General features: G+C 37.8%; 1 protein-coding gene across 9 annotated transcripts in view; it reads left to right on the forward strand.

The window, feature by feature from the left end:
* Nucleotides 1–18,356, forward strand: part of EPB41L3 (erythrocyte membrane protein band 4.1 like 3) — a 554,565-nt gene that overhangs the window by 473,365 nt on the left and 62,844 nt on the right. For all 9 annotated transcript variants that reach the window (XM_053714936.1, XM_053714941.1, XM_053714938.1 and 6 more), the window contains one exon: nt 3,254–3,474. In XM_053714936.1, coding sequence (XP_053570911.1) covers nt 3,254–3,474 — 221 coding nt within the window. The remainder of the gene's footprint in view (nt 1–3,253; nt 3,475–18,356) is intronic.

The raw sequence follows: 18,356 nt of genomic DNA on the forward strand, positions 1-18,356 counted from the left end.
GGGGGTATTTAAGCCTTTGGCTGGGGTGTCTTTGCCTCCTCCTGGTGGCCAGGTTCAGTATTTCCCACAAGTAAGGAATGCAGCTGTGGACTCTCCCTATACAGAAGGAAAGGAGATTATCTGGTAAGCATAATTTGTTTTTGGGGAGAAATACTTCCAGAAATTACAACTGGACCTAATACTTAGCAGCCCATTTAATAAAGCTTCAAATTTTAGTCACTCAGAGGTTTCAATATGTCTGCTGAACCTTGCAGCAGCGATTGCACATCGGACTCTGAAATTTATCAAAACTTATCAAGAAGGCTAAATATGCTTGCATCAACAAAGTCGCAAGGATCAGCGGTCTGTTGATAACTTTAAAGCATCGATGGCGCAAGTATTTCAATTTATCATTTGTTCAACACAAAAAAACCTATACAATATGAATCACATGATGTGTTACAGCTCTACTTTTACTTAGTGCCACCCTTTTCTACGCTCCAAAACGGTATTATAATTAATCATTTTATAAGAATCTTTTATCATTGCAATGACATTTTACAGTATTGATTTTATTTTGTAGTATAAATCATAATATACCTAATGGTTAATTACTACATCTTAGAAAGTTATATTTATATAGTTTAGTATAAAAAAATGCATTTTCGCCTTTTAAATTACAAGCATTTTATTTGATGCATTTTACTGCAAATACTTTTATGATTATTTGTATGTGAGTTTTGAAGTTAAAGGGACAATAACCACTAAATAAATTGTATAAGCATAGTGATAGGTTATTCCCCACTTCCCATTGCTTCCTATGGTGTTCTCTACCTCAAAGCTTGTGGATTGAGACTATCTAATGAGTAGTTCGATACACTAGCATACAAGTTGAAAGAATAATAAATCTTAAATCGGTTGAATCTACCTCTAGATACAATCAAGTTTGCACAATTCCTATGAAATTACAGAGCAATTGAGTTACAGCGAATGTTAATTGCTGCAATGGAAATTAAATCGATTTGGACCATTTATTTTTTATAAATTGACATTACTTTTTTTCTCATTCTCTTGGTATGCTTTGTTGAAAGAGCAGCAGTGCACTACTGGTTTCTAACTAAACACATGAGTGATCCAATGACAAACTGTATATATATGCAGCCACCAATGAGCAGCTAGAACCTAGGTTCTTTGCTGCTCCTGAGCTTACCTAAATAAACCTTTCAGCAAAGGATAACAAGATAAAGAAGCTAATTAAAGAATAAAAGTAAATTGGAAAGTTGTTTAAAATTGTATGTTCTGCCTAAATCATGAATTTCTAATTATGACTTTACTGTCCCTTTAATTATAGCGAGTTTTCAGTTGAAACTTTCATAAATGGAGCTGGTAGTCTAATCTTTATTAATAATAAAGTAAAAGCAGATGTGTTATGAAAAAGATTAAACTACCCAAGAACCTTTATTAAGAAACTAGTGAGAGCACATTGAATAATGAATATTTGTAGTTGATGGCAAGTATTTTGGCTATTCACGTTGTTCCTTTTTTTCTTTGGGTATTTTCTTATAATATAGCTGATATATGTTCATTAATTCTCCCATTTAAATGATGTGCTTATTAATAATAGTATGCTAGAGAGTACATATCTCTGATGCTATCAATGGAGACAGCACCCATCCACCTGGGGCATGGATATATCAGGAACTGCCAATCCCAGTACACACAATGAAAGATAATAGATTAATAGATTCCAACCTCGGACATGACTAAGATCCCAACATACGGCTTGAAACGTTGTCCTTTTTGCATGATGTGGAAGCAATAAAGACTTTTTATTATTTTTAAAAAGGGGCTGGATTCCATTGTCTTTCACAGAGCACATATCTCTGCTAGCGTTTAAAACAATTATTGCAGAGGAGGAATAAGTATTCTTTGTGCTATATCTATGAAAGCTGAAACATACACATAGTTACTGAAAATGTATTATTTGCACAATGTTTGTTTCTCAGCTAAATTATAATTATTTACTTCTAAAGTTTTAATGTAGCAAGTGATTGCTGAGTCACATTAGATCTGAGTATTCAGCTCTCCTCTTGTTCTACAAATTAATAAACTCAGCCATCACCAGTATGGTTTTCAAAAGCAATATGGTGCAGATGTATTGTGCTTTTGTCTTATTTATCAACCTTTGGTTTAAATACACACTCTCTAGTTGTAAATCAGAGCTTAAAGGGACAGTCTAAACCAGAATTGTTATTATTTAAAAAGATAGATAATCACTTTATTACCCATTCCCTAGTTTTGCACAACCAACATAGTTATATAAATACACTTTTTACCTCTGTGATTACCCTGCCCTACATCTTATTGTTTCTGAGAGTGCTGTACCACCACTGACTATATATATATATATATATATATATATATATATATATATATATATATATATATATATATATATATATATATATATATATATATATATATATATATATATATATAATATATACACACACACACATATGTAGGCACTTTTATGTATGTATCGCAATGTTAAAGTCATTTGCAGCCCTTTTTTTTTCCTAACACCTGAGATATTTGAGCCTTTAAAACTTTTGTGTGCAATATTTTTTTTAATTGATGGTGTTATTATGAGGATAACTGTACTTTGTAATGTGTTTTTATCTGTTTTGGGACACACTTTTGTTTCCCGAAAAATATAACCAGAGCTCTGAAGTCATGGTAATCATTATAGTGTAAATCGTGATTGCGATCACGCCTTCACATTTACTTTCAACTTGTAATACGAGCACAATTTAACTTGGGTGCAAACGAACGCGAAAACCCGATAACCCTTCACCCGAAATCTGGCCCTATATATTGTATTGTGATTGAATTAAACAGAATACAAAAATATTATCTATGTCTGTCTTTGATTTACAAGAAAATGCTTGGAAGACCAGTCTATCAGTGAACAAAGCAAAATAAGTTTTGGAATAGAAAGAAGCATGTAGGACAGAAGATAATTGTATATGTATAAGCTTATTCTAAAATTACATTGGCTGACACTTTTTAGATCATTTGGAAGTTTGCTAGGTAGTAGGGCGTACTGCTTTATATTTGCCTTTTAAAATCTGTTTTCATGTTTAATCAATTGCATTACCATCTGGATCTGAATCTAGAATTTCAAAATATGCATTGCTTTTCCATCACCTTTGTTTTTTGACAGATCATCCCATACTCAGTTATTTTTTTTAAATATCATATTTGCTTTTAGCATCAGTGAATGAAAACCATGACTTGTACATGAAGGATTCTGTGTCTGCCACAGAGGTGGGTACCGGCCCTTACATCACAGCAAAGGGCATCTCTCAAACCAACTTGATAACAACGGTCACACCAGAAAAGAAGGCAGAGGAAGAGAGAGATGAGGAGGAAGAGAAGAGAAAGAAAGTAGAACTGGTCACTACTGTCACTACCATTCGTCATGAAACAAAGGTAAATGTTTTTGTTTTAGAATCTTAATTAGAAAAACATTGTTACCTATAAAATGACTGTTTATTAATAAGGGACCATATTACAAATATTGTCTTAAGTCTTGTTCATGTGCTATATTTACATAGAGAGAGAACGAGCTAAATTCTAGCTGGGTGGTAAGTTAAATCAGCCAGGTGGTGTGCCCATTTTATAGGTCTTTAGGGACAACACTGAATTTTATTTTATCTTTTCTTGTTCTCACAACTCCCCTAGCATATGTCCCTGCTTGAAGGGCTTGTGTATTTTAAAATTGAATTTAAAATCCCTTTAAGACAAAACAATTGTAAGTATAGAAGATTTAAAAAAGTACAAGCATGTCAATATGTCTCTTCATTAATATAATATATAGCATTTGCTTATGATATACAATTGTGTTATGTTGTGATACTTTTGTGTCTGCTGCCGATCACTATAATAATTATTAATATCCCTTACATAAAAATACTTCCAGTCCTGTAACTGTTGCGTAATAGAAATCGACATTGCATCTTTGCAACATCGGGATCTACTTCCCTTTTCTATTTACAAAACAATGAGACTTTGTTTCTGAAAACATAGAAACGTGTCCAGTGTGCACTTCTGAGATCACTGTAGGTTGTGCTATTAGCTAAAAGAGATAGCCGCTTGGCTATATTCATTGCCAATTTCAGCAATCTGCAACTGCATGATGCTAAAATCTGCAAAGATTTTAGCATCTTGCTGTTGCACAAGACAAGAATGAATTCAGCAATGAAAATAGCAGAGCATTCGGAGGTTAGCAAACTTTCAGAACACACTTTAGTATAGCCACGGTCAATCAACAGGACAGAAAGGTCACATAATCCGGCTATCAATGCCACATAGTTGCACAGACAATAAAACCTATGAATCACTTTTGCATCCTCTTGGTCTTTATTTAAAAATAAGAAGGAAGAGGGATTTTGATTTTTTTTTTTTTTGCCACCAGTTGATCACTGAAAAGGAATGGAAGGGATACATTATACTTCCACTCCATGTCAACTTAGAATTTCAGTATTCAAACTGCAATATTTTAATGAGTATGGTACCAATGTTTTTCACAACATTTTACAGACTTTTGTGTCCTTTTCAAAATACCTAGTCTTATAGAGAAGAGATCATGCCATAAATATAGATAAACTTTAGAGAAATGCTAAATGATTTGAAAATGTTAAGTCAAACTTGAATAGGATTTGTTGATCTTTGAGGAATATCATATCTTGAAGAAAATATTACTTGGAGAGGATTAAGCTTTTTCACAAAAATCCTGCCTTTGAGCAGGGATACATGGATGAACAGTTGGAATCCAATATTAGATGAGTTTGTCCTTATTAGCTGTAGATGTTAAAATGTTTTGAACCTCGCTGAAAACAGATTATAATGAACAATCTTATACTTGCTCCTTCCCAGGAGCTTTCTATTAAGTACAGGAACATACATTGAAACCACTTTTAAAATAGTTTAATCATATTATAGTTTTCTTAAAATGTATTTTATAGCTTGGAGTTAATAAATAATTACTCATTTGCACCTAGGTTTTCTGAATCTCTTTGCAAATCTTCTATCTGTTTAAATATCCTGGCCTAAATTAAGTTTTTCTTGTTTTTATTTTCCATCAAAACATTATTGAATAATATGTCTATACTGTTATCATGTTGTAGTTTAATAATTGGATTTTTCTTGTTCATAAATAATGACCAAACAATTATTTCTTTCATGTAATTAGCAAGAGTCCATGAGCTAGTGACGTATGGGATATACATTCCTACCAGGAGGGGCAAAGTTTCCCAAACCTTAAAATGCCTATAAATACACCCCTCACCACACCCACAATTCAGTTTTACAAACTTTGCCTCCTATGGAGGTGGTGAAGTAAGTTTGTGCTAGATTCTACGTTGATATGCGCTCCGCAGCAGGTTGGAGCCCGGTTTTCCTCTCAGCGTGCAGTGAATGTCAGAGGGATGTGAGGAGAGTATTGCCTATTTGAATGCAATGATCTCCTTCTACGGGGTCTATTTCATAGGTTCTCTGTTATCGGTCGTAGAGATTCATCTCTTACCTCCCTTTTCAGATCGACGATATACTCTTATATATATACCATTACCTCTGCTGATTTTCGTTTCAGTACTGGTTTGGCTTTCTACAACATGTAGATGAGTGTCCTGGGGTAAGTAAGTAAGCTTATTTTCTGTGACACTCTAAGCTATGGTTAGGCACTTTTTTATAAAGTTCTAAATATATGTATTCAAACATTTATTTGCCTTGACTCAGGATGTTCAACATTCCTTATTTTCAGACAGTCAGTTTCATACTTGGGATAAATGCATTTGTTTCAATCATTTTTTCTTACCTTAAAAAAATTGACTTTTTCCCTGTGGGCTGTTAGGCTGGCGGGGGCAGAAAATGCTTCATTTTATTGCGTCATTCTTGGCGCAGACTTTTTTGGCGCAAAATTTTTTTTTCTGTTTCCGGCGTCATACGTGTCGCCGGAAGTTGCGTAATTTTTTGACGTTTTTTTGCGTCAAAAATGTCGGCGTTCCGGATGTGGCGTCATTTTTGGCGCCAAAAGCATTTGGGCGCCAAATAATGTGGGCGTCTTTTTTGGCGCTAAAAAATATGGGCGTCATTTTTGTCTCCACATTATTTAAGTCTATTATTTATTGCTTCTGGTTGCTAGAAGCTTGTTCACTGGCATTTTTTTCCCATTCCTGAAACTGTCATTTAAGGAATTTGATCAATTTTGCTTTATATGTTGTTTTTTCTTTTACATATTGCAAGATGTTCCACGTTGCAACTGAGTCAGAAGATACTTCAGGAAAATCGCTGCCCAGTGCTGGAGCTACCAAGCTAAGTGTATCTGCTATAAACTTTTGGTATCTGTTTCTCCAGCTGTTGTTTGTATTGCATGTCATGTCAAACTTATTAATGCAGATAAAATTTCCTTTAGTACTGTTACATTACCTGTTGCTGTTCCGTCAACATCTAATTTTCAGAGTGTTCCTGATAACATAAGAGATTTTATTTTTAAATCCATTAAGAAGGCTATGTCTGTTATTTCTCCTTCTAGTATACATAAAAGTCTTTTAAAACTTCTCTTTTTTCAGATGAATTTTTAAATGAACATCATTCTGATACTGATAATGGTTCTTCTGGTTCAGAGGTTTCTGTCTCAGAGGTTGATGCTGATAAATCTTTGTATTTGTTCAAGATGGAATTTATTCGTTCTTTACTTAAAGAAGTATTAATTGCATTAGAAATAGAGGATTCTGGTCCTCTTGATACTAAATCTAAACGTTTAAATAAGGTTTTTAAATCTCCTGTAGTTATTCCAGAAGTGTTTTCTCTCCCTGATGCTATTTCTGAAGTAATTTCCAGGGAATGGAATAATTTGGGTAATTCATTTACTCCTTCTAAACGTTTAAGCAATTATATCCTGTGCCATCTGACAGATTAGAGTTTTGGGACAAAATCTCTAAGGTTAAATGGGGCTGTCTCTACTCCTGCTAAACGTACTACTATTCCTATGGCAGATAGTACTTAATTTAAGGATCCTTTAGATAGGAAGATTGAATCCTTTCTAAGAAAAGCTTACTTATGTTCAGGTAATCTTCTTAGACCTGCTATATTTTTAGCGGATGTTGCTGCAGCTTCAACTTTTTGGTTAGAAGCTTTAGCGCAACAAGTAACAGATCATAATTTTATAGCATTATTATTATTCTATAACATGCTAATAATTTTATTTGTGATACCATCTTTTGATATCATTAGAGTTGATGTCAGGTATATGTCTCTAGCTATTTTAGCTAGAAAAGCTTTATGGCTTAAAACTTGGAATACTGATATGTCTTCTAAGTCAACTTTGCTTTCCCTTTCTTTCCAGGGTAATAAATTATTCGATTTTCAGTTGGATTCTATTATCTCAACTGTTACTGGAGGGAAGGGAACTTTTTTACCAAAGGATAAAAAAATCTAAGGTAAATTTAGGTCAACAAGGAACAAAAGCCTGATCCTTCATCCTCAGGAGCGGTATCAGTTTGGAAACCATTTCCAGTTTGGAATATATCCAAGCCTTATAGAAACCTGTAGCCAGCTTCTAAATACCCATGAAGGTGCGGCCCTCATTCCAGCTCAGCTGGTATGGGGCAGTTTACGTTTTCTTTTAAGGTACAGAATTGGCTTCAAGTTAAGGCCTCCTGCAAAGAGATTTTTTTCTTTCCCGTGTCCCAGTAAACACAGCAAAGGCTCAGCATTTCTGAAATGTGTTTCAGATCTAGAGTTGGCTGGAGTAATTATGCCAGTTCCAGTTCTGGAACAGGGGCTGGGGTTTTATTCTATCTCTTCATTGTACCAAAGAAGGTCAATTCCTTCAGACCAGTTCCGGATCTATCTATATTGAATCGTTATGTAAGGATACCAACATTCAAGATGGTAACTGTAGGACTATCCTGCCTTTTGTTTAGCAAGGGCATTATATGTCTACAATAGATTTACAGGATGCATATCTGCATATTCCGATTCATCCAGATCACTTTTAGTTTCTGAGATTCTCTTTTTAGACAAGCATTACCAGTTTTGTGGCTCTACCGTTTGGCCTAGCGTCAGCTCCAAGAATTTTTTTCAAAGGTTCTCGGTGCCCTTCTGTCTGTAATCAGAGAACAGGGTTTTGGTATTTCCTTTTTTGGACGATATCTTGGTACTTGCTCAGTCTTCACATTTTCGCAGAATCTCATACGAATCGACTTGTGTTGTTTCTTCAAGATCATGGTTGGAGGATCAATTTACCAATCAGTTCATTGTTTCCTCAGACAAGGGTAACCTTTTTAGGTTTCCAGATAGATTCAGTGTCTATGACTCTGTCCTTGTCAGATAAGAGAAGTTTAACATTGATATCAGCTTGTCAAAACCTTCAGTCACAATCATTCCCTTTGGTAGCCTTATGCATGGGAAATTTTAGGTCTTAGGACTGCCGCATCGGATGCGATCTCCTTTGCTCGTTTTCACATGCGACCTCTTCAGCTCTGTATGCTGAACCAGTGGTGCAGGGATTACACAAAGATATCTCAATTAATATCTTTAAACCAATTATATGACACTCTCTGACATGGTGGACAGTTCACCATCGTTTAGTTCAGGGGGCTTCTTTGTTCTTCCGACCTGGACTATAATCTCAACAGATGCAAGTCTTACAGGTTGGGGAGCTGTGTGGGGGTCTCTGACGGCACAAGGGGTTTGGGAATCTCAGGAGGTGAGATTACCGATCAATATTTTTGAACTCCGTGCAATTTTCAGAGCTCTTCAGTCTTGGCCTCTTCTGAAGAGAGAGTTGTTCATTTGTTTTCAGATAGACAATGTCACAGCTGTGGCATACATCAATCATCAAGGAGGGACTCACAGTCCTCTGGCTATGAAAGAAGTATCTCGAATTTTGGTTTGGGCGGAATCCAGCTCCTGTCTAATCTCTGCGGTTCATATCCCAGGTATAGACAATTGGGAAGCGGATTATCTCAGTCGCCAAACGTTGCATCCGGGCGAATGTTCTCTTCACCCAGAGGTATTTCTTCAGATTGTTCAAATGTGGGAACTCCCAGAAATAGATCTGATGGCTTCTCATCTAAACAAGAAACTTCCCTGGTATCTGTCCAGATCCTGGGATCCTCGGGCGGGGGCAGTGGATGCATTATCACTTCCTTGGAAGTATCATCCTGCCTATATCTTTCCGCCTCTAGTTCTTCTTCCAAGAGTATTCTCCAAGATTCTAAGGAATGCTCGTTTGTCTTGCTGGTAGCTCCAGCATGGCCTCACAGGTTTTGGTATGCGGATCTTGTCCGGATGGCCTCTTGCCAGCTGTGGACTCTTACGTTAAGACCAGACTTTCTGTCGCAAGGTCCTTTTTTTCCATCAGGATCTCAAATCCTTAAATTTTAAGGTATAGAGTTTGAACGCTTGATTCTTGGTCAAAGAAGGTTTCTCTGACTCTGTGTTTAATACTATGTGACAGGCTCGTAAATCTGTATCTAGTGAGATATATTATAGAGTCTGGAAGACTTATATTTCTTAGTGTCTTTCTCATCATTTTTTCTTGGCATTCTTTTTGAATACCGAGAATTTTTCAGTTTCTTCAGGATGGTTTAGATAAAGGTTTGTCCGCAAGTTCCTTGAAAGGACAAATCTCTGCTCTTTCTGTTCTTTTTTCACAGAAGGATTGCTAATCTTCCTGATATTTCATTGTTTTGTACAAGCTTTGGTTCGTATAAAACCTGTCATTAAGTCAATTTCTCCTCCTTGGAGTTTGAATTTGGTTCTGGGGGCTTTTCAAGCTCCTCCTTTTGAACCCATGCATTCTTTGGTCGTTATATTACTTTCTTGGAAAGTTTTGTTTCTTTTGGCCATCTCTTCTGCTAGAAGAGTCTCTGAATTATCTGCTCTTTCTTGTGAGTCTCCTTTTCTGATTTTTCATCAGGATGAGGCGGTGCTGCGAACTTCTTTTGAATTTTTTACCTAAGGTTGTGAATTCTAACAGCCTTAGTAGAGAAATTGTGGTTCCTTCATTATGTCCTAATCCTATGAATTCTAGGAGAAATCATTGCATTCTTTGAATGCTGTTAGAGCTTTGTATTATTTGTCATCTTTTCCGGTTCTAGAAAAGGCCAGAAAGCTTCTGCCATTTCTTTGGCATCTTGGTTGAAATCTTTATTTCATCATGCTTATGTCGAGTCAGGTAAAACTCCGCCTCTAAGGATTACAGTTCATTCTACTAGGTCAGTTTATACTTCCTGGGCGTTTAGGAATGAAGCTTCGATTGATCAGATTTGCAAAGCAGCAACTTGGTCCTCTTTGCATACTTTTTCTAAATTCTACCATTTTGATGTGTTTCCTTCTTCTGAAGCAGTTTTTGGTAGAAAAGTACTTTTGGCAGTGGTTTCAGTTTGAATCTTCTGCTTATGTTTTTCATTAAACTTTATTTTGGGTGTGGATTATTTTCAGCAGGAATTGGCTTTCTTTATTTTATCCCTCCCTCTCTAGTGACTCTTGTGTGGAAAGATCCACATCTTGGGTAGTCATTATCCCATACGTCACTAGCTCATGGACTCTTGCTAATTACATGAAAGAAAACATAATTTATGTAAGAACTTACCTGATAAATTCATTTCTTTCATATTAGCAAGAGTCCATGAGGCCCGCCCTTTTTTGTGGTGGTTATGATTTTTTTGTATAAAGCACAATTATTCCAATTCCTTATTTTATATGCTTTCGCACTTTTTTCTTATCACCCCACTTCTTGGCTATTCGTTAAACTGAATTGTGGGTGTGGTGAGGGGTGTATTTATAGGCATTTTAAGGTTTGGGAAACTTTGCCCCTCCTGGTAGGAATGTATATCCCATACGTCACTAGCTCATGGACTCTTGCTAATATGAAAGAAATGAATTTATCAGGTAAGTTCTTACATAAATTATGTTTTTTATTAATTTAGAATTAGTTATAGAATTTAAAATGTTTTTGATCTTGTATTTGTGACACTGGACTATATTAAATATCTTCACATTAGACATTGGTTTTAGAACTTAATTTAAACTATAAGGGACATGGATATGCTTTATTTACAATTGTCCCTTTGTACATGATCTGATCACAAAGTGAAAGCGTGAACATGTACAGATACTATATGAAACCATATAGTTTTTTTATTTATTTGCATACTTTGACTTTAATGATACTTATGTATTGTAACTTTAATGATGATCTATGTGAGAGTATTGAAATGGTTAATATGCTATACTATTTAAGTACTGGTGGGAACATAGCTGTGTATCCCTGATAAAGTGACTCGAAACAGATAGGATGATGGCTGTTATTTTGTGCTGAAGTAGTGGTGAGACATTTTAAAATATTTAAAGGGATAGAAAACCTCAACATTTTCTTTCATGATTTGGATAGAACGTACAATTTGAAACAACTTTCTAATTTACTTCTATTATCAAATTTGCATTATTCTCTTGTTATCCTTTGCTGAAAGAACAGCATTTCACTACTGGCATAGTTGCCAACAGTCCCTGATTTCCAGGGACAGTCCCTGGATTTTGTTGTATTCCATGGATTATTTTTTTTGTCCCTGAAAATGCTATCTCTTTTGCCCAACATTTGTTGTGTGTGAGTGTGTGTGTATATATATATATATATATGTATATATATGTGTGTGTGTGTGTGTGTGTGTGTGTATATATATATATATATATATATATATATATATATATATATATTTATGTTATCCAAAAATGCAGGCACTCATTGGGCTTTATAATAAAAATACAAATTTTATTAATCCATATTAAAACAGAGACATAACGTTTAGGCACTGCATCGTGCCTTTGTCAAATGTCTTACCGCATCCAAGTTAAATGCAGAACACACACTTAAAATCGTCTAACACATAATCTAAAAACATACTCCTTTTAAAGAAGAAAATGAAATCTCTTTTACCGCCACACATCTGCTCACGTCTTCCTGGTGAGAGCAATGACGTCACGTAGACGCGTAAACGTACCTAGCATGATGACGCATGGCACGACGTTGTCATGGTAACGTCAATGATTCCAAACGACAGAGCGTATATCCACATAGAGTCCCAACCGCGACAATGCACATGCGCGGAACTAACCCGCATATAGTTTACTTAGGTAGTGAAGGGCAACCAAAAGTGGACATGAAGAACCAACGATAATCGAAAGTTAGATGTGATGGGCATAAACGGATAATGGCAAATTATTCTAAATATCAGATGTCTAATCAGAACACTCACTATGTGATCATAAAAAAAAGATCAACTACCGGGTCATAAATATTTAAAGTGACACGCACTCATAACACAAGTGTGAGTATTCTGAAAAAGGACAACCGACATTAGACTAAGATTAACACATATGAGATGACAGAAATAAGCAAGCGAAAATGAGCAACCATGAATGACAACATTGGTCTAACATATAATATATGATACCAGCTGCATTAGAGGTCATAGCAATTGAGCTTATTACAGCCCAGATCTTACCCACATACATACAATCATATATATATATATATATATATAGGAAAAACCAGAAAGAACATCATTCCTCCATAGAGTATTATTAGAAACCTTCCATACAGTGAGCACCTCGCTGGGAGGAAAATATATAAGTCCACTCAGTGAGGACAGATCATCAAACAGTGCCAGCAACAGTTAGTAGAACGGACTAAAGTCTGACGTATTCAGGCCCCTTGGAGCCAATGTGTCCAATCTATAAACACACCTACTTTCCAACTGTAAGAGTCTCGTAGCTCTGTTACCACCTCTCAACAAAGGCGGTACATGGTCTATCAACATAGACCTAATACTTGAAACAGAGTGTTTATGCAATACACAGTGGCGTGCCACAGGTTGATCAGACTTGCCTGATTTTAGGGCTTCACGAATAGCATACCTATGGTTCGCCATCCTCTCCCGAAAGGAAGTGATCGTTTTCCCCACATACACACTGGAACACGGACAAACCAGCATGTAAATAACATACGTACTTGTACAGCTCAATCGGTAGTTGATCCTGTATCTCTGGTTCCTGTGCGGGTGCTGGAAGGTGTTACCTTTAGTCATGCTGTTACAGGTGGTGCAGTTGCCACAAGGGAAACATCCCATTTTAGATGATATCAGCCATGTTTCTTTACGATAATGGGCTAACCGGATCGGACTTAACCAGGAAGTCCCTGAGATTTCTAGCTCTGCGGTAGACCAACCTGGGGGCTGACATGCTGCAAAATGGTAATGTAGGGTCAGTCTCCACCACCAGCCAGTGTCTATGCACCGCTCCTGTCAGTTGCTCACTACCTGGTGTGTAGGTGGTAATCAGATTGAGTTGTTCGCCGGTATTCTTATTGGTGGTACTAGTGCTTTTGGTGGCGTCAGTATTCAATAGTTTTTCCTGGATGGTGCTTATTTCGACCTTAGCATAACCCCTTTTCTTGAGCTTCTCGCCCATCTCATCAAATTGGGTCAACCTCAACGGTGTCTCACTGTTGTTTCTCAAGACACCTTTTTTTTGGTGTTTAGGATGGAAACTTTTGGCATCCAAAAGTGAGTTGCGGTCCGTAGGTTTAGTGTACAAAGATGTACCGAACCGCAAACCATCAGAATCAACAACCTTAAACACACAAAGATCCAAAAAATGTTAACTCATGAGATGAAATTCTAACTTAAACCGTATGGGACTCTCCATGTGGTTCAAATGTGACACCCACTCACGCAACATCAATTCACTTCCCCTCCAAATCAGAAACACATCGTCGATATAACGTGTATAATATTTCACTTGGGGGATGCTCAAATGGTTTCATCAATTCCTGTTCGTACCAGGCCATGTAGATGTTAGCGTAAGTGGGTGCCACATTCGAACCCATGGCTGTGCCAGCCACCTGTAAATAATAATGATCCTCAAATTTGAAGTAGTTTTTCTCCAGACAAAAAGTAAGCAATGTACAGAGGAACTCAATCGGTGGCCCACAATAGTGGTCATTACCAGTCACCATGGACCTGACATCCTCAACCCCACCAACATGGGGGATAACCGTGTAGAGACTGTCAACGTCCATGGTGACCAGAATGTCATCATGTTGTAAGTCAGAATACCCTCTGAGTATTCTTAATAGACTAGGCGAGTCCTGTAGGTATGCCTTGGTATTCTTGACTACATTCTGGAGATGTGAATCAATATAGATGGCTAGATTAGTAAGGACCGAACCTCGGGCATTCACAATAGGTCTGCCCGGGGGATTCGTGAGGGTCTTATGAACCTTCGGTAAAAGGTACAATGCTGGCACAACAGGGTAATCAGTGACCAAAAATGAAAACTCTTTCTCACTCAAAAAAACAGCCTCAAGACTGCATTGAAGAAAGGTGTTAATGGTCTGTTTGTAGACATGTGTAGGGTTACCTCTAAGTCTTACGTATGTTTTAGAATCCGCTAGCTGTCTTAAAGCCTCTTGACAGTAGTCAACATAATCTAAAATAACGATATACCCACCCTTATCTGCAGGGCGGATAATCACAGATGTGTCATTGCCCAAATCAACAAGTGCCTTCCGCTCGGCTGGACTAAGGTTAGGATACATATGTGTTTGAGGGGTCTCTGTAATATTGTTAGTGAGTAATCTGGTGTAGCTCCTAATGGAGGTATGTGTATTAGGTGGCTCAAATGATGATTTCTTCTTAAATGGTTCAGGAGAAAATGTCTGTTCCCTAAAATGGTCCCTAAGTTTAAGCTGACGCTGGAATTTTTGAATATCAACAAGTTGTTCAAATGTATCGGCTTTAGGTGTAGGGATGAATGATAAGCCATAATTAAGTAGGGACCTCTCAGCAGTATTAAGTGGTCTACTGCTGAGGTTAAAGACTATATCTACTTCTTTCTCAACTGTTTTGGGTTTTGACTTATACCCTCCCCTGCGGGTTTTATGTCTTTTTGGCCTTTTTTGGCTTGGATCATAATTGAGGGTTTTGTAGTTGACCTTGTAGTCGCCCCTAAAAAAGGCTGTGTCTGTTGTGAATTATCAATAGATTGTCCACCATCACTAGGGGTTTCAGGACCTGAGGAGCTACCCGCACTGCTATCAACAATGCTCAATGTATTCTTAGATCTCAAGTTTCTACGGCATTTAAAAGGAACCTCATCCTTACCGTATAACCATCTATACACCCTTCTTTCTCTATAATTGTTTTCAACGTTAAGTTTCTTATTTTTGAAAGCAATCAAATCGCTACGATACTTATTAACAAGACCATCAAGTTTGGCTACCCAGTCCTGGCTCACATCGTTAGTCAAAATGTGGGTGCTCTGTTCCTTGATGGTGTCCAATTCAAGTTTAATTTTAGCCTCTAATCTAGTGACCTCCTCTATCACTAGGAGGATCAAATCATACAAACATTTGTTCAGTATTGAACACCATCTTTTACAAAACTCCACATTTTGTCTGCCCAGGGTGGGTATATTCTTTACCCTGAAACCTCTGGGAATAAATTTCTTTCTAAAGTAACCAGATAGGAAAACAGCATGCAGATGGTAATCTATTTCCTTCCTGCGTAAATTCAACAATTTAATTGGTGTCTCACCTCCCAACTCACTTAAATCGTCAGAGATCAAGATCCTATCGGCGTCTTCATCGGTGAATGCCAGGGGATCAGTGTTCAAGTCATCATCCTGTAGTGGGTTATCCATAATTGCTGCTGCCTCAGCCATCACAAAAAAACAGGGGTAAAATAATTGTTAAAAAACACACAAAGATAGAGCAATGTGTAAAAATGATACCAGGTGTAAAGCACTGGTATACAGTCCACAGTTCATGTGATTAAATAATGGGAGTGCTTATCCCAAAAGCCATAGGCACAATTTAAGAATCCTGATAGGAAAGCACAATCTCACCAATCGTAGAAATACCACGGTGCTCTGCTGCACAGTATCCAGGTTATCCAAAAATGCAGGCACTCATTGGGCTTTATAAAAAAATACAAATTTTATTAATCCATATTAAAATAGAGACATAACGTTTCGGCACCGCATCGTGCCTTTGTCAAATGTCATACCGCATCCAAGTTAAATGAAAAACACACACTTAAAATCGCCTAACACATAATCTAAAAACATACCCCTTTTAAAGAAGAAAGTGAAATCCATTTTACCACCACACATCAGCTCACGTCTTCCTGGTGAGAGCAATGACGTCACGTAGACACGTAAACGTACCTAGCGTGATGACGCATGGCACAACGTTGTCATGGTAACGTCAATGATGCCAAATGTCAGAGCGTATATATCCACATAGAGTCCCAGCCACGACAATGCACATGCGCGGAACTAACCCACATATAGTTTACTTAGGTAGTCAAGGGCAACCAAAAGTGGACATGAAGAACCAACGATAATCGAAAGTTAGATGTGATGGGCATAAACGGATAGTGGCAAATTATTCTAAATGTCAGATGTCTAATCAGAACATTCACTATGTGATCATATAAAAAAAGATCAAATACCGGATCATAAATATTTAAAGTGACACGCACTCATAACACAAGTGTCAGCAACAGTTGGTAGAACGGACTAAAGTCTAATGACGTATTCAGGCCCCTTGGAGCCAATGTGTCCGATCTATAAATCCACCTACTTTCCAACTGTAAGAGTCTCCTGGCTCTGTTACCACCTCTCAACAAAGGCGGTACATGGTCTATCAACATAGACCTAATATTTGAAAGACAGTGTTTATGCAATACACAGTGGCGTGCCACAGGTTGATCAGACTTGCCTGATTGTAGGGCTTCACGAATAGCATACCTATGGTTCGCCATCCTCTCCCGAAAGGAAGTGATCGTTTTCCCCACATACACACTGGAGCACGGACAAACCAGCATGTAAATAGCATACGTACTTATACCGCTCATACTATATATCTATATAAGCATACACACACATGCATATATACAGATAGATAAATAGATAGATATAGTGTATTATTTAAATATAATTAATTCTTAATGAAACATTGTTATTATTATTGAATGGGTTCACATATTATTTCCATCTAAAGGGGAGGAGAGTCCATGGCTTCATTCATTACTAATGGGAATTAAGAACCTTGCCACCAGGAGGAGGCAAAGACACCCCAGCCAAAGGCTTAAATACCTCCCCCACTTCCCTCATCCCCCAGAGAAGTGCCAGAGTTTCGGAGTAGTCTCGGATGGAGGGTAGTACCCTTCGCAGTGAGACTGGAGTTTTAAGAAGTCCTGTCAGTCTCTCAGTGAGGGCCTGGGTGAAAGTTAGAGTCCGGAGATGCAGGGAGAGTCTTTCTGTGAAACCATCCCGACTCATGTTAACAGCTCCATAAGCAATTGGCGTTGACGAGTTTCACTGCCTGCTTTCTTCACTCAAGTCCATATCAGGAGCGACGCTACTAACCTGTCACACTTGAAGGGCCATGTTCCTTTTCCACAGCGTAGATTCTGGTAAGATCGTTTCATTTTTATTATTGATGATAATGATGATAACATAGAAGACAGGGTCACCGTGTGGCACCTTTTTATCTTTACAGAATCAAGGGTTAATATTCTTGGAAGGGGGATTATTGAACGGGGGGGTTATACATGATATTGTTTATTGTGTCATTGCTACGTTATGTGCGAGATGAGGCTCTGGCAATGTGTGGAACTTTCAGGTGACTTGCGGGAACTTGCGCAACCATTTTTGGTGCGTTTTTTCCCTAGTGCAGGGGCGGTCCTGCCAGGCATTCCATGTGACGGGGTGTTTCTATCCTTCTCTGTTGATCTGTGGCGCAGGAGACATAGCGGTTTCTGTAGTCCGGGTCCTAGGAGGTGGTGAGTGCCCCGGCCTTTGGTGATATAAAGGTGCCTTTTTGTAATTTAAGCTAGTCTTCCCATAAACGCAAACCATGGAGGACTCTGATGCGTTAGCGGGCTCTCCCTCCTTAACAAAGTCTCATTCCTGTGTTTATTGTGAGGAGGTTCTGGTATATCAGCCTGCTCAACTATGTTCCACATGCCTTGATAAAGTTACAACATCTAAATGTAAATGTATGTCTAGTGTTACTGAGCCGTCCACCTCTGAGGGTTCTTCGTCCCGTGAGGTGCGTTCCCTGCTTTCATCTCCGATTGCACATGCAGCGCCCCGGGGTCCAACCGTTACTCCTTTGGGAGAGATTTATTGGCCGGCAGACTTTGCGGACCAACTGGAATAGGTCGTTTCTAAAGTGATCCATGCCTTACCACGTTCTGATAAGCGCAAGCGTAGGGTGTGTCATGGAGGCTCGACCC

This window comes from Bombina bombina, chromosome 5 (assembly GCF_027579735.1).
Source record: "Bombina bombina isolate aBomBom1 chromosome 5, aBomBom1.pri, whole genome shotgun sequence".
Classification (NCBI taxonomy): domain Eukaryota; kingdom Metazoa; phylum Chordata; class Amphibia; order Anura; family Bombinatoridae; genus Bombina; species Bombina bombina.